The sequence below is a fragment of the Vicugna pacos genome, chromosome 11 (genome assembly GCF_048564905.1).
Source record: "Vicugna pacos chromosome 11, VicPac4, whole genome shotgun sequence".
NCBI lineage: Eukaryota > Metazoa > Chordata > Mammalia > Artiodactyla > Camelidae > Vicugna > Vicugna pacos.
In genome coordinates, this window is record NC_132997.1 from 95,579,865 (window position 1) to 95,602,669 (window position 22,805).

At 36.6% G+C, this 22,805-nt stretch overlaps 1 protein-coding gene and 1 long non-coding RNA gene across 3 annotated transcripts; one reads left to right on the forward strand and one right to left on the reverse strand.

Moving 5' to 3' along the window:
- Positions 1-2,462: 2,462 nt before the first annotated feature.
- On the reverse strand, positions 2,463-20,814 carry EEF1AKMT2 (EEF1A lysine methyltransferase 2). Of its 2 annotated transcripts, none has more exons than XM_006207453.4 (6): positions 20,666-20,814; positions 19,518-19,583; positions 18,907-19,021; positions 12,193-12,300; positions 9,779-9,995; positions 2,463-5,863 (listed from the first exon to the last, which is right to left on the reverse strand). In XM_006207453.4, the coding sequence occupies exons 1-6, from the start codon at positions 20,773-20,775 to the stop codon at positions 5,769-5,771; spliced, it is 711 nt and encodes a 236-aa protein (XP_006207515.1). In that variant the 5' UTR covers positions 20,776-20,814; the 3' UTR covers positions 2,463-5,768. The 2 variants fall into 2 exon arrangements, with proteins under 2 accessions (XP_006207515.1, XP_031529896.1); XM_031674036.2 differs by having other exon boundaries at positions 5,728-5,863; positions 18,903-19,021; positions 20,666-20,736.
- Positions 20,698-21,962, forward strand: LOC140699462 (uncharacterized). The gene is made up of 2 exons (XR_012077647.1): positions 20,698-21,094; positions 21,740-21,962. It is a non-coding gene; the product is annotated as an uncharacterized lncRNA (long non-coding RNA).
- Positions 21,963-22,805: the final 843 nt, after the last annotated feature.

Here is a 22,805-nt window from a genome sequence, read left to right on the forward strand (position 1 = left end):
AAACCTCACCTCACTAAGTGAACAAACTTTTGGAAAGAACAGGCTTATTTCACAGTGAGGTCTGGTGTATGAAATGCCCCTCATAGTTTAATCCAGTTAAATACTTTTTAATTAAATAACCACAACAATTGGCACTTCCAACTACAAAGCCATATGGAATTGTGTCCTCTCTCTTGAACAAAGTATATTTTCAATGATTTGACCCAGCTGGCTCCCTTCAGGAATCAGAGCTTCCCTCCTGGACCGTCTGGGGTCCTAGAGGGAATAAAGCAGTTATGGCTTGTGCGCTTTGCTAATGCCTGGGTCTCAAAAATCAACAATACTATTCTCAATCAAAAACCAGCAAAAAAGCAGTTTCACTGAATCACAAATGGACCTCAAAGGTTTTATTTATAAATAACACATGTCGTTTTCACTCACAATTTCAGGCCTTTCTTCCAAAACTTGCATACAGCTCTTTAATTCAGCCCAGTATGTTTTATTAAATACCATATTATGATTTTCCCCATTCAGACTCCAACTAGACTTCTTGTTAAGGACATGGAAGGAAAACCTAATTAGCACTGCTCCAGTGCATCTAAATTAATTTCATCATGAAAATCAACAGAACAGGGGCTAGATGCTGTCAGAGAAAGGCAGACGGATGTGGAATGTAAACTGCTCTTTCCTCCACTCCTCCCGTCTCCTACCCCGCCCCTCCAAGTTCCATGGTTGGAAATCATCCTAGCATTTTTTTAGCCAGGATGTACTAAAATTAGATGGGAACAAAGGACTGACATTTTCATATTAGAGGAGGGGTTAGGAGAAAAATGTGAACTGGCAGCACCCACTCTCTTCCACATTTAGCCTCCTCACCCTGGCTATTCCGTCTTTGAAGGGGCAAGGGTGGCACCAGCAGGGGAACCACAACTAGCCCAACGGCGCTTCCACTGTGCTATAATCACAGGACGATAAACCGCTTCTTCTCTAAGTATGCTAATGACGAGCGATAAATACATTTCATGGTCCTCTTATTCAACCAGAGTATTTTCATATTTCTTTCTAAGCCCCTCAGATAATCTCCAGGATATGCTAATTGACTGACTCATGTGTAAATTTTTTGGTATTTGAGAAAACAAATGCTGGATTCACTTTTCTTAAAAAGCTTCTAGATAGCACGCACAATAAAAATCACTCACTAACATACTTATCATTGCCTGATGCAGTAACAACAATAAGTATTTTAAAATATAATATAGAAGAATTTATCATTTCTTCAGGATGGGCCACTTAAAAATGAAAAAAGTAGTTTGGTTTCTTTTTTTAATATATCTTCCTCCAATAAACTAGGCAAATAATTTGCAAATCTCTTGGTTGTAAGTCTTACAATGGTATCAGCATGACAAAAGTACATTCTGCCAGCCTCTACATCCCAGTTTTTGAAGTTTTACTCCATAAAAGCAGGATATTGATAGTCATGTCTTGAGATTTATTCCTATCTTTTTAATTTGGTTTCCCTGAGCCTAAACCACAGGTCCATACAGTGACAGCTCAAAATGCAGTTAGAAAAGCCCTTTTAATGATTAGTCTAATGCACTGTGTTGTAAAGATTTTTAAAACTCAGTAAGTACCGACTCAAGCTCTCTTTTTTTTCTGGTTACTGGAGCCCATCTTGACATCTAAGCTGGAAATGAATGATCTTTCAACAACACTCCAGGGATTTTGCTAAGGTCATATTCAATCATTCATTAGGCTTCTTACCCCTCGCTTTTCAGGGTTCCATTGTAGAGCTGGTTTTATTCAGCATTTACGTAGCCTGTGGGCTTGGGGGTATTTGTCTGCTTAATGTTGAGTTTCATTTCTATGCCCCTAACATAGGAATCCATCAATTGACCAAAGAATTTCAAACTATTCTTTTACTTTTCTAACAAATTGCATGGTATGTATGAAGAATAAATTAGCATTAATTTTCTTCCATTAACTGTTAATAAAACAATCTCATGTGCTCCCCCTTCTTTTGAGGACATCTCTGTTTTCTGCCTAACCAACAGAAATGAAAGGTCTTCCTAATTTTGTTCCCACTATGCAACTGTCCTTCAACCTACCACGCTTCTCATCTCCCACAAAGTCTAGGTCACAGGCAGTATCCCTCCAGTGAGGTGTACTAGACAAGACTCCTTTCAGATTCCACTCAAACCCCAGCAACACCGACCCTACACATACACACACACACACACACACACACAATGAGCTAAAGAGGTTACTACAGTGGAACACAAGACACTTGGTCTCTTGCTCTCAAAGCAGAAGGCTGTCCCTTCTAGCTTACAGTGCTAAAAATAGGAAATCAAACACAGGTAGAATGTTGACATAGAGAGCAAATAATTTTTCACTTATATGTAGTTTCATTGTAGGCTACCAGATACACACACATTACAAATATATAAAACAAAATTATTTAAGAGAACATAAGTCAAAGTCAATTCACATGAGCAGGAATACTGTATTTCTTTGCATATCAATTTAAGAAAAATTATTTCTAAGTCATATAAAACTTAATTAGTCATATAGCTTCCTTCAAATTAAGGTTTCTATTCTACTCCAGATGAACATGAATTAAAGTTGACATATAGTACTGCATTACAGTATCACAGAAATTTAAAAATAAATAGTAAGTGAATTGAAATGCATTATTCATACAAAGACTAAAAATCCTTCATATATGTTTAAGCTCTCTTCTTTCTCCAAAACAAATAGAAAACTGCATGCATATCACAGATGACGAAAGGCAAAGTTGTTGCTACTACAATGGGAAAAAAATCATTCAAGGACAGTTTGTACTTGTTTTTGGTACTTATTTAAAAAATGGCTTTAGTCAAGCTGTCAAGAGTAGTGTCAGGTTTGATTCTCAAACGCAAAAATGCCAGTCCCAAAAAGCAACTTCAAAGTGTGCACCTGGCTTAAAACAAAATGCTCTGAAAACTTTCTATTTGTTAATTGGTGTAACTCACCCATTCAGGCCTCAGATCCCTTTGGACTTGCACACGCGCTTCCTACACACAGAAGTGGCCTGTTATGCAGCAACAACATCATAATGAAAAGCAACAATTCTATGCAGGCTCCACAGAAAAATCTCGTTTGCATTTCAAACAAGTTTCCTCAAAATAAGGGTGTCTTTTGATGAAATAAAATTGCAATTCCAGCTTCTTATTCCAGATAAAACAGCATTCACTACATAACTGGTCCTTTTATAACTGCATAATTTCACAGTTACCAACATATTTATATGACCTAACAAAACTAATTTTAATAATATGTATTTATGACTTGTTTCAGTAACTTGGGGATACTTATCAGCCTGATTTTTAAAGTACAGTATTATTTGAAAATACTAGTAATTTATTGTTAGCATTTTTCTGCCTTCCACTTGTTCTGATTTCAACCTCCGAGAGGCTGGCTTCCAGCAGGATTAAACTGATAGGAAGAAATGGCAACACTCTTTTCCTAACTTTATCATCAGCTCCATGATTCCCCATCGAAAGTCCTACATCTTTACGAATGGAACACACATACGCCCACAATAGTGACTCAAGGAGCTTCTCAACAGAGGCCCACTCCAAGCCATCAGTGAATCAAATCCAATGTCTCAGTCTGGGTGCACAGAAAGCCTATTCTGTCCCATTGATGCCTTAAAATAGCATATACTGAAAGAGAACATGAAAATGAATATATATGTGTATATGCATGACTGAGACACTGTGCTGTACATCAGAAACTGACACATTGTAACCGACTGTACTTCAATAAATAAATAAATAAACAGCATATACTTAACAACTCAGAATTCTAAAAATGTACTTAAACAGTATCACCATATTTAAAATCAACAAATATTGAGGGGGTTGGGTATATAGCTCAAGGGGTAGAGGGCATGCTTAGCATGCACGAGGTCCTGGGTTCAATCCCTAGTACCTTCTCCAAATATAAATAAATAAACCCAGTTACCTCCCCTTCATTAAAAAAAAACCAAACAAACCACAAGAGAAAAAAATCATTAAAATCAATAAATATTAATGCAAAAAAACAACAAAGACAAGATCTCCTCAATAAATCATAAAACTGTATGTTTCTACAGTTTAAGACCCCACGTCTAGTTTATAAAATCTACAATTTTACACATTTAAGTCACATATATTTTAAAATACTTTTTCACTTTTTACATGTTAAAAAAGCTTTTCCAAAAATGTAATTTGTGCTGAAAGTTTATGTAAACGCCTTCAGTTAACTTGTGCAAGGCAGAGAATAATCTTAATGGTTGATTAATTTTGATCTAAATCAAACCACCCTTCTCCCTCTGCCCAGCTCTGGGGCAAAAATGAAAAGAAAAAGGATGAATGCTAGATTTACTCAGTACGGGAGTAACATTTGCCAAACAAACAAAAATTCTGTTCGTTTTTAAACCCAACAGGCCCCCAAAGCTGAAAATCATAAAAATTGTATCACTTTTTAAAAAACCTGTATTGTGACTTCAATATTAAAATACTAGCCAAAATACAAAATGGCATTAAGTATTAATAAACCTTATCTTTTCAAAAACATTAATAAATAAACTATTTCTCTCTTGCTAATCAGGCCCTAACTAGAACATCTTTGTCCCCATATTCCTGAAGGTGTATATATATATATATATAAAACTTACATCACTATGCATGGAAGAATGGCACAATTCAGTTCTTGATTAGGCAAGTCTTCTAAGACAAGTAGGGAGATGGTGAAAAGTAATGAAGAATGTTACACTGCTCTCACAGTCCACAGATCAACAGTCACTAAGAAAGAGCTGCAGAGCTCCTAAAAATAACCACCCAACTTCTCTAACACAATTTTCTACGTACCAGCCCTAGTTCCCAATTAAACAGTTAAGTGCCATAAAGGCAGAGACTTACACCTGGAAGGCAAATATGCCAGGCGGAGAGAATAGGTTTTGGAGTCAGACCCAGAGAAGAATCCTGGCTCCATTCTGACTAGCCATCCAATGTACAGAAACAGGAACAAGGAATACATGCCTCAAGGAGATATTGAGGGGAATCAATGACTTTGTAAGACAATACAACTTAACAGAGTGCCAGCTTTTAACAGTAACTCTTAGCTGCTTTACATTCTTCTGCCTATTTATCCCTCACAGTTTGCAGAAGACCTTCAGCCACAAAATACAAGCTCAATAAATATTTCTTAATCAACTGATACATTTATCTGACTTTAATTATGTACATAAAGGCTAGGGGATTTCCTCAGGTATTAAACAACTTTTTTAAAAACTCACCATTCAACCCAAAATTTTATACTTATTATGTTTTCTAATAGTCTAATAAAACATTAAGAAAGTTGTTTGGCTTATTATTTCTGGCCCTGGAATAGCTTGGTCAAATCGTCACAAATAGCTATATTCAATTCAACTTTACCAAGGCACAAAAATCAAGAATACATGCTTTCTGTAAATTCATTTACTGCTTTAAAGTTTTTAACTGTTCAGAAGTTACAGAAATTTTTTTTAAATCAGAAAAAAAAATTTACATCTCAAATACAAAAGAAAATTTTAAAGTATTCTTGGTTGATCTCAAAAACCCAACCACTTACACACTCATGATTTTTTTTACCAACCCACTGTATCTACTCAACACGTGCATCCTGGGTACTTACTAAACATTTGTTTGCACTTGCATTTTCTGTGTCGGTTTACTTTGATGTGGAGCTTCTTTAAAAAGCTAACTGAATTTGTCCAATAGAAAGTCTCATGTTTTTTGGAAAACCAGTGCTGCCACACTGTTTCCAGATCTGCCCCCAAAGCTGAACCTGGGTGTTGGCAGCTCTTCGAAAAGTTCAAATCCTGTCAGACAAAATTAAAATACTTTTATTAGGGTCAGAATCCCACAGTTATGGGATATTTGTATTAACAACGTACAATGTACTTTTGGGGCAGGGGGAATGACAATGTACTTTCAAACCTTGTATAAAACAATGTAATTCCAAACTCTAAACTGTGACTAAATCTCACTTTACAATTTTTCAATTCTACTATATGTGTACACAGTATGTGTATACACCCAAAAACACTATGAAATGAACAAGGAACACACAAAATCAAATTGAAGAAAAGAGGTTTTCCATCCACCCCCCATTTCCTCCACTTCCTGCTTATCATCCCTTCAACTCTGTGTCTTCTCCACTGGCCTCCTTTACCTCTAGTTGTAGGAAGCAGCTATCATGTGTTAAGGTCTTACCATGGATCAGGCACTGTTTTGAGTGCTTTATATGCAGTAACTCAATTAATCTATATCACACATATAAAAGCGCTCAATACAGAAAAGTCAAATAACATGGAAATAAAAATGAAAAAGTCCTGGAGACGGCTGGAGATGATGGTTGCACAAGGAAGATGTGTTCAATGCCACATATCTATACACTTAAAAATGGCTAAGTGGTAAATTTTATGTTATGTATATTTTACCACAATAAAAAAGAGTTTGTAACCAAAGATCAAGACCCAAACTGAACCGAACTTGGGGACAAGGAAGTAGTAACTTTGAAAGCGGCATAGGGTGACTTTTTTTTTTTTTTAACTAAAATGGATTCAGAAATGCTGGGTTCAAGCCCCAGTTCTACCACTTACTAGGTGAAAGATACGCTGGTCAATTTACCTTAACCAGGATCCTCAGTGTCGGTGCAAGGAGGTTACAGGCATCAATGCCCCTATCTAACTCAGAGATTCTGTGAAGATCAAAATGCAGAAACGTGATGTTCTCTTAAACTATAAAACAGAGTGGACATTTAATATTTTATAATTTTGTTTTTAAAAAAATAAGACAAATGAGGGTAGAAGGTCACTCTTAGTTAACCATGGTTTTCCCTCAGTAATGGAACTATTTATTAGTTTGGGAGAGTTATTTTTCTTTTGGGGAAAAAGGTGTCTCCTTTTTCTAAGTTTCCATGCCTTGAGCTTGAGCTCAAATAACTCTTGTAAACAAAAATGCTTAAAAGGATAGACATTACTGTATCAATTGGTCTTTTATATTTTGTTTCATAATTCATATTCTTAATTTAACTTCATCAAATCTTTATAACTAAATATTATAATGCTCATTAAAAACTGATAACTTTCCCAAAGAAGGCCAAGCCTTTTAAATAACATGATATATGTTGGTGCTAAAAAATGGAGCCACTAATCTTAAAAAAAAAAAAAGGACACAAATGAACATATCTACAAAAAAGGAACAGACTCACAGACAAACTTATGGTTACCCAGAGCTGAAGTGGGTGGGAAGGGATAAATTGATAATTCGAAAGTTGCACCTCTTGGGGAATGATGGAAATGTTAGCTATCTTGATTGTGGTAGTGGTTTCATTGGTGTATACATCTATCAAAATTCATCAAATTGTACATTTGAAATATGTGTAGTTTACTGTACAGGAACCATACCACAATAAAGGTGTTAAAAAAAATGGAGCCACTGTGGCGGGTACATGGGTATACACCTATATTTTTTTCTGAAATTTTACATATGCTTAAAATATTTTATAATAAAAATTTTCAAGAGAAAATAGAGCTGTCTGAATTTTCTAGGACTAATCTTTTAAATCCCTGGACTAATCCTCAAGAATTTAAATTATTATATTTCAGTATATATACATCAAAATGTTAAAAGTGATTATTAAATTTTAATTATTTTAATCTATATGCTTATGTGTTGGGGTAACTGATATTTAAAATTTTTTTTCATAATGAATCTGGATTATTTTTGTAGTAAGATAGGTTTGGGGTTTTTGGTTTTTTTTTAATTCACTAGTTATAAGAAAGTCAAGTTCCTTGGACATCAAATTAGAATATCCTAGTACGTGGCAAATGATTCAAGTAATCCTCACCAAAACAAATGATGACACAAAATATTTATATAAATAGGGCTACAAAGGAAAAATGAAAGATTCATTTCAACAGATTTATGAACATTTACATTTCAATTAAGGAAAGAAGCAAAGAATCTTAAAAGATTAGTGAAGCAAGCTTTATTCTCTGCAAAAGGGAGAGAAGCCAATCTAAAAAGCTAATGACAAGCCCTCAGCAGTGATGTGTGGCAGTGTATTCTCTTACTGTCCTGTATCTAACTCCAAAAACCAGTTTCTAAGAGAAACATGCCTATAAATGTCTTCAATTTTATATAATTATTTCTTTAACAATTCCTCTTGTAACATTTCGCTTACCTAAATTCTACATTAAGCTCTAAAACTGAATATAAGTTAAGTAGTTCTCAGACACAGACACATTTTTAAGCACTTTTTACCAGGCTGAAGTCTGTTCCTCATTATCAAAGACAGACAAATATGTTTTTGTCTGGTGGTTCCAGGGGTAAAAGAGAACACCTGTATTTTAAAACCAGGAAAGGAACTTGCCCTACACAGTGGAACTCTGAGCATTTATTAAAACTGTCAAGCTTCAGGAAGAAAAACTATTGATATGGAGCCTCAATAGTTCTAAAGGAAGCAAATTTAACATAAAAGATAATAAAACTAATGGCATGAAATAAAAGACAATAAATCACATATAATTCTTGTTTTCCAGAGGCAACAGTAATGAAGCCACAAGCTCACATTTCAGGTCTCAAACACTTTAGGTTTTACATTATATCAGCTGCCAAAGCTATTGAATGCACACAAAAGGACATGTGTTAAGCGTTCTCCCTCCTATTGCCTATTCCCTTACTACCAAAAAGAAAACAAACTCTAAGATAAAGTGCATGCAATATAGTTATAAATTCATTTCACATTAGCTTGTGACAACTGAGGTTCAAAATTTAACCACAAATTTAGTACCATATCATTTGTTAACATACCACTCTGAAAATTCCTCCCATTCCTTTAACAAACTTAATACTAATCGGAAAAGGAGTCTCAGGAAAAATAAGCAAATATCTAGTTATAGATTCTCATGGTACTTTCTCAGAAATGCCTGTGTACTGCATGAGCATGAATAAAGTGATAGGTAAAAATGATCCTTAAAACGTACAAGGAACAGTCTGCCAAAGAACTGAAAATATTTGTGTTTAGGTTAGATTCTCAATTCTCACAAGACCCCCACTTAGGAGACACAGCACTAATTATACTTTGCTAATGGGGCAAAAAAAGGATCCTGTCTTGGCACCAAAATCTTGCAAAAAGCAGAGATTTCCTCAAAAATTAGTAGGCAGTATTTCTTCTATCAAGTTCCTACATTTCGTTTCTGTGCAATGTTAAAAAAGAATTGTTCTATATTCACTGAAAATAAGAAGACAAATCCTAAAATAAATCACCACTAGGCAAGACAAAGTAGCTATAAAATTAAAACTCTCATCCTACAAGACTGTAAAAAACATTACTACCATCTGCATTATTATGATTACTATTATTACTAATCACCAGTATAACAGTATATTGAAGTCAGAAGCACAATATATGTGCTTTTCTTTGCTTGATTCTCTAAATAATAGATTATATATCTTAAATAAAGAACTTGATTTTTACAGGCTCATAAATTTTAGTACTTAACTGCCAGGATTTCTTGGAAAATTTTAAAAAGGACTCTGGATCTCAACCAATATTATTTCTTTGTTCTTTGCATATACAGTTAAAAGTATTACCATGGTTATTAACAAAGAAAAGCTGACAAATCCCACAAATAGAAAAGTAAAACTCCATAACACCAAGAAAAAAAACTATTTAAGTGCATTAAATCTGAGGTAAACACACATTTAAACAACATACAGCCATTTACCTTCACTGAATTCATTTAGCAACTCTTCCTTGGTCCAATTACATGAGGTTATTAGAAAAAAGCCTTTTACTTTCAACACCCTGGAGAGAGATTTCACATACTGCTTCCTCTTCTCCACTGCATTGTCAGGATTAAGGCTTATGGCATCAAAAGTCCCTTTGTCAATACAAATATGAAATCCAGACAGCTCTGCGGAAGGATTCAAAAAGTCTTCTACCTATATGAAAAATCAATGTCTCTGTGAGAACAATTCACACACAATCTGTACTGAATTTAAGTGACAATCTGTAAAAAGTTATAGATAAAAGGACCAATTAACTATGATGGCATTTTATATAGAATAAACATAGTTTCAATTTTATAGCCTACTTTTATGTGCTTCATTCCAAGATCATTAAAGCTAAGATTAGTGAGACTGACAGTGTTTCCTGGACATTCTAAATCTCTACAAATTTGGAAACAAATCAAAGCCAGGTGTATTGCCTAATAATACCAGCACGTAATGGAGCACACAAGTCGGGCTTATGAAAAAGTTATTTCTGTTGAACAATAGAATATTTGACGTATTTTTCAAAATGAAAAAAAAAACTGGAACTCAAACAGGTCACTGGACATAAGATGATCTTTAGCTGGTATTACTAGTTGTGTGACCTAAAGTAAACACGGTAAATCAAAAGTTCTTCTGCCTTGACTCAGTAGGTTAGGAAGCAACTGATGGATACATGGCACAAAGCTTAAGAAATTAAAGGATTATTTACACTGCAATTACTTAACTTTATAACTATCATGCACTTCAGATTTTGAAAGTCATATGTCAGCATCTCATCCATTTTCAGTAACTTCCTGATACTTTATAAGCATTTGAAATAGTGATCTGCCTCAATTCCACAAAATATTCAAAATAATTTGCCAATGAACTTAATTCTGAAAAGCTACTTTGAGAAAGTAATTAAGCAGTTAGCTCGTGATTATTCATATAAACTTAAAAAAAATCATAAAAATCTCTACCTAAAAATCTCTTACTGTTTGACTTAAAAGTGTGGATTGTATGTTTACATACATTTGAACATAGGTTTCCTACCCCTGCCTCACATCCAAATATTCATTATACCTGAAACAAAATAATGACTACCACTCTTAAGAGTCGAGTTTGGAGAAGTTCTTATCCTAAATGCCTTTATACAAGTATTCATGTATTCAACAAATATTTCATAGACCCCTATTACATGCAGGAACTTTTCAGGCCCTAATATAACTGCAAACAAAACAGAAAAGGTCCCTGTATGAGAATATATGTTATATTCTCTAAAAGGAGAGCCAAACAATAAATAAGCTAATCAAATTATTTCAGACAAAGTGCCATGAAGAAAATAAAACCAGAGTAATGAAGACAGTGAGTGATTAGGCAGAGGTATGTTTCTGGAAAAGTTCGTCAGGAAAGACCTCTTCAAGAGGTGATATATGAGCAGAGATCTGAATGACGAGCCAAACAAGCTAAGATCTGGGACAAGAAAATTCTAGGCAGAGAGCAGCAGGTATAAAGACTGGAAAAAAACAGGTGACATGTATCAGGAGCAGAAAGCAAGCCAGGGTGACTGGAGCATTGGTGACACAGAAGGAAAGAGGTAAGAAATGAGGGGTTTTGTAAGACTGGGTGGGGCTTCAGATTCATTCTGAATGGAAGGGAAGCCCTTGGAGGCTGGTTAGCAAGGAAGTGACACAAGCTGATTTATATTTTAAAAAATCACTCTGGCTGCCCTGTGGTAATGGACAGCAGGGTGGCAAGAGTGGAAACAGGAAGGCCAAGTAAGTGCCTACTATAGTTATCTAGGCAAGAGATGATGGTGGCTTGGATCTGGGAGGTAGTAGTGGAAATATCAGTGAATGATCACATTCCTGATATACTCTGAAGATAAAACCAATAAAACTGGATGTAGGATTTAAGGAAAGAAAAGAATCAAGGATGACTCCTTGGGTTTGGGATTAGTTCAACACATGAATCAACAGTGGTGTCACTAACAGAGATGGGAAAGAAGCGTGACAGAAGCATCACAGATCAAGGGCACAAAAATACACTAAGTGCTTTGGTGGCATTATACCGGTTTATACATTTATAACTTTTTGCTCTAGTTAATATAAAGTTGGCTATTATTTGTGTGTTTGCAAATGAAAGAGAGCCAGAGAGAGACAGAACGAACACACTTGCACACAAGGAAGAAGAGAAAACTTCCCCCAAACTGACTAAACTGAAATTTTAATACAGTTATTTAAAAAATATATCATTTTGGTTTATTTATGATTGATCCTTAATTTATATGAGCTCAAAGATGTCAGCAAATTAATACATTTCAGAAACATTTAAACTTTGTAACTTTTATTATAAATAAAAGTAACAGTTACAGTAATATAGTTACCTTCAACTTAATGTTAGATAAACCTTCTTTCTCTATTATACTCCCAGAAAGCTGTATTGCAGAAGGAGAGTAATCAATTCCAGTAATATTAGAGAAACCAAATTTTGCCTAGAGACAGAGAAATAATTTTATACTTTAGTTTTTAAAAGTTTTAATTACTGTTTTAACTGTGAATTGTAATACTCCTTTGGAACTGCAGCTGCTTTATTTTTTAACATATCAAATGACATATACCATCCAATAATCTACAATGTTTAAGTTTTACTGTAGAATCTAAATAGAAACTGAAAGTTTAAATTGTATAATGTGACAATACATTTGCTTTTATAACATTTGATTTCTTTTTCAAAAAGAAATTCATTTTCTCAAAGACAGTGAGAACATATGTGTATTTCTGCTCTAAAGCAAAAAATGTAGTATTAAAATCTTCTGATGTTGATATGCTCTAATTCATATATAATCTGTCATACATTTTACTTAGAACAATTAAGTTAAATGAATAAATTAAATAAATGCACATGTAATAAGTTCTTGATTTTAAAATTTTTCCTTCAGTGTAATTTAAATCATGCAATTCTCCACTAGACTAACCACTACACACTTTTTGCTTTTGAAATATTTCATACATTCCAACAGATCTCTACAAAAAACCTGCCGAGGCAGAATGGGAGAAAATATTTGCAATTGATTCGACCAACAAGGGAACTAACTTACAAAATATACAAACAGCTCATACACCTTAATGTCAAAAAAAGAAGCAACCCAATCAAAAAATGGGCAGAAGATCTAAACAGACATCTCTCCAAAGACAGACAGATAGCCAACAAGCACATGAAAAGATGCTCAATATCACTAACTGTTAGAGAAATGCAAATCAAAAACTACAGTGAGGTATCACACCTCACACCAACCAGAATGCCCATCACTAAAAAGTCTACAAATGATAAATGCTGGAGAGGATGTGGAGAAAAAGGAACCCTCCTACACTAATGGTGAGAGTGTAGATTGGTGCAGCCACTATGGAGGACACTATAGTTTCTGTAAAAAACTAAAAATAGTCTTACCATATGATCCAGCAATCCCACTCCATTCCTGGGCATATACCCAGAGAAACATATAATTCAAAAAGATACATGCACCCCAATGTTCATAGCAGCACTATTTATGCTAGCCAAGACAGAGAAACAACCCAAATGTCCATCAACAGATGACTGGATAAAGAAGATGTGGTACATATATACAATGGAACACTACTCAGCCATAAAAAAAGAATAAATAATGCCATTTGCCTCAATATGGATGGACCTGAAAATTGTCATTCTAAGCAAAGTGGGCCAGAAAGAGAAAGAAAAATACCATAAGGCATCATTTATATGAAGAATCTAAATAACAGTAACAACATTAATGACACAAATGAACTATTATTTTGATTTCTTGAATGTGTAAGCACATTTGACTGTCCTTTATGAGATTACTGCATTCTGTTGATTCTTATTTTGAAGTTGGCTTTATTCCTTTGATAATTATGTAAGTTTAAAAAGTCAAAGATCTAATCTATTCTTAGAAACAATAATTAGTACATATATGTAAACTAAAAAAAAGTGCAGTATACTGTATATATGTATATACATGCAATGTAATGTGTATGTGCAGTTGAACTGTAATAATTCTACATAATGAAAGATAACTAAAAGTAAAAAAGAAGTCAATTAAAAAACTGAGCCCCCCCTCCCCCCAAAATCAATCAACTCTAAAAGAATCAAGAAGAAAAATCATCTGATCATCTCGGTGGATATCCAAGAAAGCAATTGATTAAATTCAACACCCATTATGATTAAAAACTTCTTAACAAACTAGAAAGGAACATCCTCAATCTGATAAAGACTATTTATAAAAACCTAGGGTTAACATCACATTTAACTGTGAAATATCAGAAGCTTTCCTCTTATAACAGGCAGTGTTACACGGCTACCTGCCTTCATGATTTCTATTCAACATTGACTTAGAGAGTACAAAGCATTTTAATAAACAGAATATTAAGAATGGAATAGAAGAAATACAACTACTATTTACATATGTATGATATTACAGTCTATATAGAAAACACAAAAGAATAGAAATAAACTATTAGAATTAATATGTGAATTACTGGAAACAAGATCAATATAAAAATCTGTTAAAATATATATATATAAAAATCTGTTGTACTTCTATATACCAGCAATAAACTATTAGAAAATGAAATTTTAAAAGCATAAAAATAAGAACTACAACAATAAAAAATCTAGGAATCAATCAAGAAAAGATATATAAGATCTCTACAGAGAAAACTATAAAATACTACTGAGAGAAAATTAAGAACTAAATAAATGGAAGAATACATTATGCTCATGGAGTCAGAGACTCAATGTTGTAAGATGTAAATACTCCTTGAATTGATCTATAAATTCAGTGCAATCTTAATCAAAATCAGAGGGGTTTTTTTCCTGAAAAGTGATAGGATGATTCTAAAATTTAAATAAATATACAAAGAGCTAACTAACAACATCCAAGACAGCAGTAGAAAAGAGAGCACAGTTGGAGAACGTACATTAACCAAACATGAAGATTTATAAAACTGCACTAATTGAGACAACATGTCATTGGCATAACGATAAACAGACCCAAAGGAATAAAACAGAGGATCCAGAAAGAGACCCAAATATACACCGTTACTTGACTTATGACAGAGGTACCACTACAGTGCAGTGGGCAAAAGGATGGATATTTCAATAAACGGTGCTGGTTCATAGGGAAAAAAATAAACCTCGACTTCAACCTCACAACATACACAGTAATTAATTGAGACCTAAATGTGAAAAGGAAAACAATAAAGCTTCTAAAAGAACACATAAGAAAATAGCTCCATGACTCTGGATAGGCAGATTTACTTTACACTATTCAAAAGCACTAATCATTTTTAAATGATACATTAAACTTTAGTAAAATTACAGAACTTCTGTTCATCAAAAGATACTATTATGAAAGTGAAAAGACAAGCCACACACTAGATGAAGGTATTTGTGATACAAAGGTTATATACACAGAATATATAAAGAACTCCTACAAATCAGTAAGAAAAAGAAAGGCAACCCAATTTATAAACAAGCAAAAACTTGAACAGCATATCACAAAAAAGACTAGCCAAAAAAGCATATGGAAACATGCTCAACATCCTTAGTCAGCACGGAAATGAGAATAAAGTCTTAAGATACCACTACACATCTACCAGAATCACTGAAATTGGATCAGCTGAAAAGAGCAGGGGTTGGCAAGGACATGGAGCAACCAGAATTCTCACACACTGCCAGTAGGAGTGCAAACCAGTACAACTAATTTGGAAAATTCTTTGGCAGCATTCATAATAACCCAATACTGCAAATGAGCTAATGTCCATCAACAGGAGAATGAATGAATAAATGAATGAATGACTAAATCAATAAATAAACTGTGGTATTTTCATATAGTATGGTACTAACCACAATGAAATGAAGCAATCTAGTGCTACACACGACGTGAAAGAACGTGGATAAGCCTCACAAATCCATGTTCAGTAAAAGAAGCCATATTAAAAACATAAGTGCATACCCAGTGATACATACCATTTACACCAAGTCAAAAAGAGGCAAAGCTCAGTGAAATGGAGAAAGGATAACCTTTTTAACAAATGACAGGTGGAACAATTCACCATTCACGTGCCAAAAAAAAAAAAAAGAAATTAACCCCAACCAGTATCTCAAACCTTCTACAAAACCTACTTCAAAACAAATAATAACTCTAAATGTAAAATGCAAAACTTCACCATTTTCAGAAGAAAATATAGGGTATAGACCTATGTGATCTTGGGTTAAGCAATGAGTTCTTTAATGTGACAACAAAAGCACAATCCATATAAGAAAAAAGTAATACTTCTGCTCTTCAGAACACATTGTTAAAGAGAATGAAAAAAACAAGCCAAAGAATGAGAGAAAACTTCTGCAAATCACATAACTAACATATCGACAGTACATAAAGAATCCTCAAATCTTAATAAGTAAACATGCAACCCAATTTAAAAATAGGCCAAAGATTTGAACACACATTTCACCAAAGATATTCAGATGGCTAATAAGTACATGAAAAGGTTCTCAGCATCATTAGTCATTAGGGAAATGCTAATTAAAACCACAATTAGAAACCAGTACAACTAATACCAAAAACAGCCTAACTTATGATGATAGAAGTCAATATAGTAGTTACCTTCAGAAGGCAATGAGTGGGAGAGGTCACAAAGGGGCTTCCTCTATGGTGTTAATCACATTTTACTTCCTGATCAGGTCAGGAAGCTTGTAAAAACTGTACACTTATGACTAGTTTACTTTTCTATATGTATATTATACTTTATTTAATAAGTTCACATCACAAAAGAAAAAAATTCCCCAAGTGACTTCACCAGGGAATTCTACCGAACATTTGAGGAAGAAAAAACAACAACTGTTAACAAACTCTTTCAAAATCTTTCTCATTTAATGATGCCAGCATAACCTGGTATCAAAACCTGACAAGAAAGCAAAATTACAGGACAATCTCCCTCATGGACAAAGCTGCAAAAATCCTGAACAAAATATTAACAAACTGAACCCAGTAAACATATATAAGTTGGGTTTATTCCAAAAATGCACTTAACATTTGAAAATGATCACTGTAATTCACCTACACAAATAGACTAAAGGAGAAAATTCATATGATTATCTTAATAGATACAGGAAAAACATTTGATAAGCAACAATAACAACACACACACACACACACACACACATACCCTTAGCAAAGGAGGAACAGGAGGAAACTTCCTTAGTCTGGTAACAGAGTTATCTACCAAAAAACTAATTTACAAGGTAACATCAAACCTAACAGTGTAACACTGAATGCATTCTCTGAAAAGGAGAAAAGAAAGAATGCCTTCTGTCATCACTTCTTTTAAACCTTCTCCCAAAGGTCCCGAACAGTGCAATAAGGGGAGGAACGTTACAAAGGATTAGAAAGAAATAAAACTACCATTATTCAGTTTGCATAATTACATATGCAGAAAATGTAAAACAATCTACAGTTAAATTCTTAGTCTCAAAAGATACATCATTAGCCTCTACAAGTAAGCTATTAAAATCCAAAAGAATCTACAGGTAAGCAGAAGATTGAATAAATAAAACTGGTGTAATCATGTAAAAGAATCATATACTGCAAAAAAATGAACTGCTATGTGCAACAAGGTGAGTGAATCTCACAGAATGTTGTGTGAAAGAACTAGAAAGAATACGTACTGAAGACTTCGATTCATTATTACTGAGTTATTGATTTGCTTTATTATTACTGAAGACTTCAAACAGGCAGATTAATCTATGATGCTAAAGCTTCTCGAAGCTGGTGGACACCAGTCACCTTGAGAGGAAGGAGGCGGGGATTCTGGGAGGATCAGCAAGGAGTTCAGGGGGGTTTCTAGGCTCTGTAATATTCTACTTCGTGATTAGGGTGATAGGTGTGTTCACTTCCTGGTAACTCAGCGAACCATACTCTTGATTTGCACACTTTAATGTACATATGCTACACCTCAATGTTTCAAAAAAAAGTTTGTTGGAATTTTTTCTAATCATATTCCACTGCTTCACACTACTCAGTGGCTCCCCAGAGCCTAAAAGTAAAATCTAAGCTCTTAGCCATAGTCTGTGATACAGCTCCTATCTTTAATTTAATCCTCATTTTATCCCCTACACACACTTTATACTCTAATTTACCAAATTATACGGCCAGTGCATGTTATGCTGTTTCATGCCTTTAGATATTTGATTCCATTTCTTGAAATTCTCTCTTTTTATACTCTACCCACACTCAACACAATTTCCACCCAACTTGGATATTAGCTTCTCCAAAACCCTTCCTATTCCTCTCTCCCAAAGTTAATCACTCCCCTTCCAACACTCAGTATATCTATTATCACACGCACCAAAATATGCATTGGCTATTAATGTCTATGTCAGTCTATTCTCTACTGTACTGTCAACAAATCAAGCACAAGATCTAAATTTTCATATTGTCAATGCCTAGCACAAGGCTTGGCACATGACAGTCACTTAATATATTTCACCATTATGTATATATCCTTACAAATTAAAACAGTAAAACCATCTAGGATGAAGCCTAAGGCTTACACTTCCTCCACAGCTCTTGGCACAGCAGTGAATAGACTACAGGCAAAATGTTCTTCCCAAACCATATGCAAAACACTCTCCAAACCATATGCTCACCTAAGGAAAGGGATATATGTCCTAGTGGAAGTGCAAAAACCATCTTCCTTTTATACATACAGATTTCCGGAGTTTTGAGCTAGAAGAAACCAATAGAGATCACCTAGTCAAAATCTTTAGGAAAGAACTGAAGCCCAGGAAACAGAGAGAGGCTTGCTCAAGGTCGAGGATATAGCAAGAAGGTCCAAGACTAGGACTCAGAGCCCCTGGCTTCTCACTTAGTGCTTTCCCACAATCCATGCAGCCTCCCCTTTGTACCATGTGACTTCTCAATGTACGTGATATGACTGCTTTACTACTTTAGATTTAGATGCCTAGTAGCCTCAATTGCAAGATTTTTCTTAAACATCATTTTTAAATTTGGCTCTAACACATGAATACTAAAAGTACCAACAAGTTCAACCAGGAAAACACCATTTCCAGTTCCAATGTCAAGCACTGAAGCATCCAATGGAATCTTGTGTTTTTGCATCCACCTTATGAGTCGAGCCATACTCTCTTCTCCAAACCTATTAGAAACAGAGAATCAGTTAGTCAAACAACAGAGAGATATAGAACAAAGGTTACAACTATATTCCACTTAAGGAGCTTATTCAGTATGCTCAATTAAGTCTTTTCTGACAGTAAGAAGTAATATATGTAACTGGTTAATCTGCATCCCCACTATTATTTAAGAGAAAACACCCCCAAGAATAGAACAGATAAGGCTAGTATGTTACTTATCAATGTTTAGCTACAACAGCATTGACACTTGTACATGCTGGTGGCTCAAAACTGCACTACTTATTGAAAAAGGACAATTATAGGGTAAGGGTAATTTCCTAATACTGTCAACAAATTTAAATCTGGGCCATTAAAAGAGAAAGATTCTTTAAATCTACCACTAAAGCCAGAATCAGCCCAAGGTTCCCAAGATTGTCAGGCTTTCTCTAGGGTAAGCACTTAAAAGACACACACACTTACACAATCTGCTGGATCATAATCTTACTACTTTTTCTAACTCACCAGATTTCTCCTGTATCCCCACATTCTTGGAAGGTTTGCAGTTCTCTCTCATAGACAGCATCCCAACTATATAAATAATCAAATGCAAAGGAAATTAGTGAATTAAACCATATTATGAATTAAGTGAAATTTAAAACATTAGTGTTGATAAGTTGAGCACATAGCTCAATCTCTTTAACATCCCTGTGTTAAAACAATGAAAGACAATAAATTTATGCATGTAAAGCACTTATAACAATGCCTGACATTTAAAATGCTGTATGTTTTAGCTTAAAAAATACAAAGAAGTATCTGTCCAAGGATGCCTAAGTCCCAAACACAAGTCCAAAACTTGACTATACAGTCGTAGTATCATTACAGCACATTTCAGTCTAAAATATGCAAACATAAGGACTTTCTACCAATTAGGTGGTTACTCATGGAATTCACCAAAGATAAGCTCTCGTTAAAGGGTTAAGTTTTACGTTTAAGACTTACTCCTTTTAGGGACAGTTCTCCCTCACCCATCAATTGCCTTCTCTTCCTATTTCAGCTCTCTAGAAGCTCTGCTCCTCCTCACCCTTTCAAGTTATCTCTCATCCTTACCTTTCCCTAGTCATTCATTCACCCATCTTTTAATCCATTAAATAATTACTGAGCGTCTGCCTTAGGTCAAATCACTTTCTCCTACCCCAAGATGCCCACTATCTCCTTGCTTCCTCCTGAGGCCATCTTCCCACTCCTACCCCTTCCAGCTTCCACGTCTCGGTCCTCATCCCCTTAACCTTTTTTAGCTCCCTGGCCGGACAGGTCTCCTCCGGCCTCCTACCCTTGCCCACCAGCCCTATTGGTCAGCCCTTCCTCTCCCTTTCCCCAAAGGTTCAAGCCCCCTAAAAAGCGTTCCCAAGAGCTTTAGAGCCCGTCCCGCAACCCACGAGCCCCTTAGACGTCAACCCCTTGAAATGCCTCTTTACCGCCCCCGGCGTGGTCCTTCGGGATTCCATCCCTACGATCGCCGGGACCCTTTCCCAAGGCGTCCCTTTAGGCTTCCTCTCGTCACGCCCCCTGGGCTTCCTCCATCTTTCGCGACCCCCGGGGCCCCATCCCACCGTCCCCTCCCGGGGCCCAGTCCGGGCAGCGCCGCTCACCCTTCCCTGCCCTACACTCACTGCTCGCGGGTCCCCAGCGCCGACGGGGCGAAGCCATCCCCTCCGGGACTGCCCCGTCGGGACCGCGCCGCGGCCCGAGCTCCGCCGCCGTGGTCCGCGCCTTCGCTCATCGCGCTCAGCGCCCCGGACGGCCGTTGGGACCGCCATAGAGATGAAGCGCGGGCAGAGCGGACGGACGGGCTGGCGCCTCTAGGAGGCCGGAGGCCGCCCTCTCTACTGCTCCCGGCCCCTGCTGGGGTCCACAGTCCTTCCGCGCTTCTCCCGGCGCCGCTTTGGTCCCGGGTCGCGGGTCCCAGGTCCTAAACCCAGGCGTGGGTGGGGCCAGGCCTCGCCTTGGTCCCCAGTCTCCCTCCAGCCAGCGTCAGATGCACTCCCTTCCTCGAACTGCCGCTGTATTTGGGAACTATCGTTTTTAAGGGACTCTTCAAGGTATTGTATTTTGGAAAAAGGCTAGCGGTGGGGGAGCCATACGAAGTACCTAAGCCTATACTGCTGAACCCAAGTGTACAGATCACCTCATCTCTCCACGTCGTGAGCAGATCTGAGAAATGGGTGGGACAGTTCATCGCATTACTTGGCTTCCCTGCTGAAGGGTAATTCCATTTGTGGCTGGCATTCTGCCTTGAAAATAGCACTCTAGCCTCTTCTGATTTGATGTCACAAGTGGACAAGAAAATTTATGCCCGGTGAAATGAATGCCCTACACACCCTGTGCCCTCCCCAGTAGGCCAATCACAGGTATCTGAGTGCTAAGTGGGAAGAAAGAGCCGGTCTCAGCTCTGCCCCTAAGCAGGCACCTGGCCCTGTCCGAGACTCCTAAGCTCTGTGTGCTTCAGTTTCCTCACCTGCACCTCACAGGAAATAGATTGCTTCCAACCAGTGAGCCTGAAATGCATACGCTGCCTGGTGGGACTGATATTGGATGTTCTGCAGCATAATGCCAGCGATCTTATCCATCAAAGGTCTAGGGGGACTTCTATAGTGGCAATGAAATACTGGTAGTCCAATGCCCTAGGCAAGCATCTCAAAGGCCCCTAGCAAGGCTGCCTTCCAATGAAAATGTCTGTTTCCTAGGCCACGTTTCCGTTGACATGGCAGACAAGCCCAGTAACAAGTCCCTGGAGGTAACCAGCATCAACAGTTGCCTTTCCAGAGCACAGAAACCCCGATTAGGACCGCATGTGCATCTCCTCTGATGCAAGATATTCCAAGATCTTCAGGCAACTGCTGGTGATAGAATACGGTAAAAGACAGATGGGAATCTATGTGTATGATGATTAAAGAACTCAAGAAAGTGCGTAAGTAACCTTATTACAGAGTAATAAAACCAGCGGATGCCACAGCCAATTAGTGCTGCCCTGAGCAAATGGTTGTTTTGATCTTTTCTAGACTCGATGCTTGAGAGAGTAGCTTGAATATGACTGAATGGGTCTTAAAAAGTTTTAGCTTCTAATTAAGAAGCACCCATGAAAGATAAAGCCATCTTCAATCTGATGTCTTGCCAACACTTAAGCTGATTTTGCTGTGTGTGATGAATGCTATAAACAGTTGTTGGTATGGAGCCCTGGAAAAAAACCACGGTTTATACAGAGTTCCTTCTCTGGCTCCAGGATTGCTCTGGCTGTTTAGTCCTGAAGGCGGTGTGGGGCACCACCTCTGATTACCCAGGGTAACAGATTCTTGGGGCAGGGAGGGGTGTGAAGAAGCTTGATCCCAACAGAACTGCCCATCACCAGGGAGAAACTGGAATGTGCCAAGTAACACAGTCCCTCCCACCAGGTGCCTGTTACATGAGGCAGAGGGAGGCTCCGAGAGTACTCTGCATTGCCTGTATCCCTCTCACTCTGTGCATCCCTGCAGCCTGGAACCCTGCTCACCTACAACTTCTCTGAAACCATGCTTTCAAGAGTTCTCAAATGCTTCCCAATTGGTAAAACAACAATCAAGTTCCAGGCAATCCTGGTTTGGGTTATAAGAGGAGGTTTCTCTGAGAGAGTGAGTGAAAACCTAAAAGAGTTTGTCACAAGTTATGTCCCCAGGGAAGCAGAGTGTAAGACTGAGATGAACATGAAAGAAATTTATTAGGGAGTGCTCTCAAGATCACCAACTGTTGTGAAAAAGAAGCAGAATTAGAGGAAGT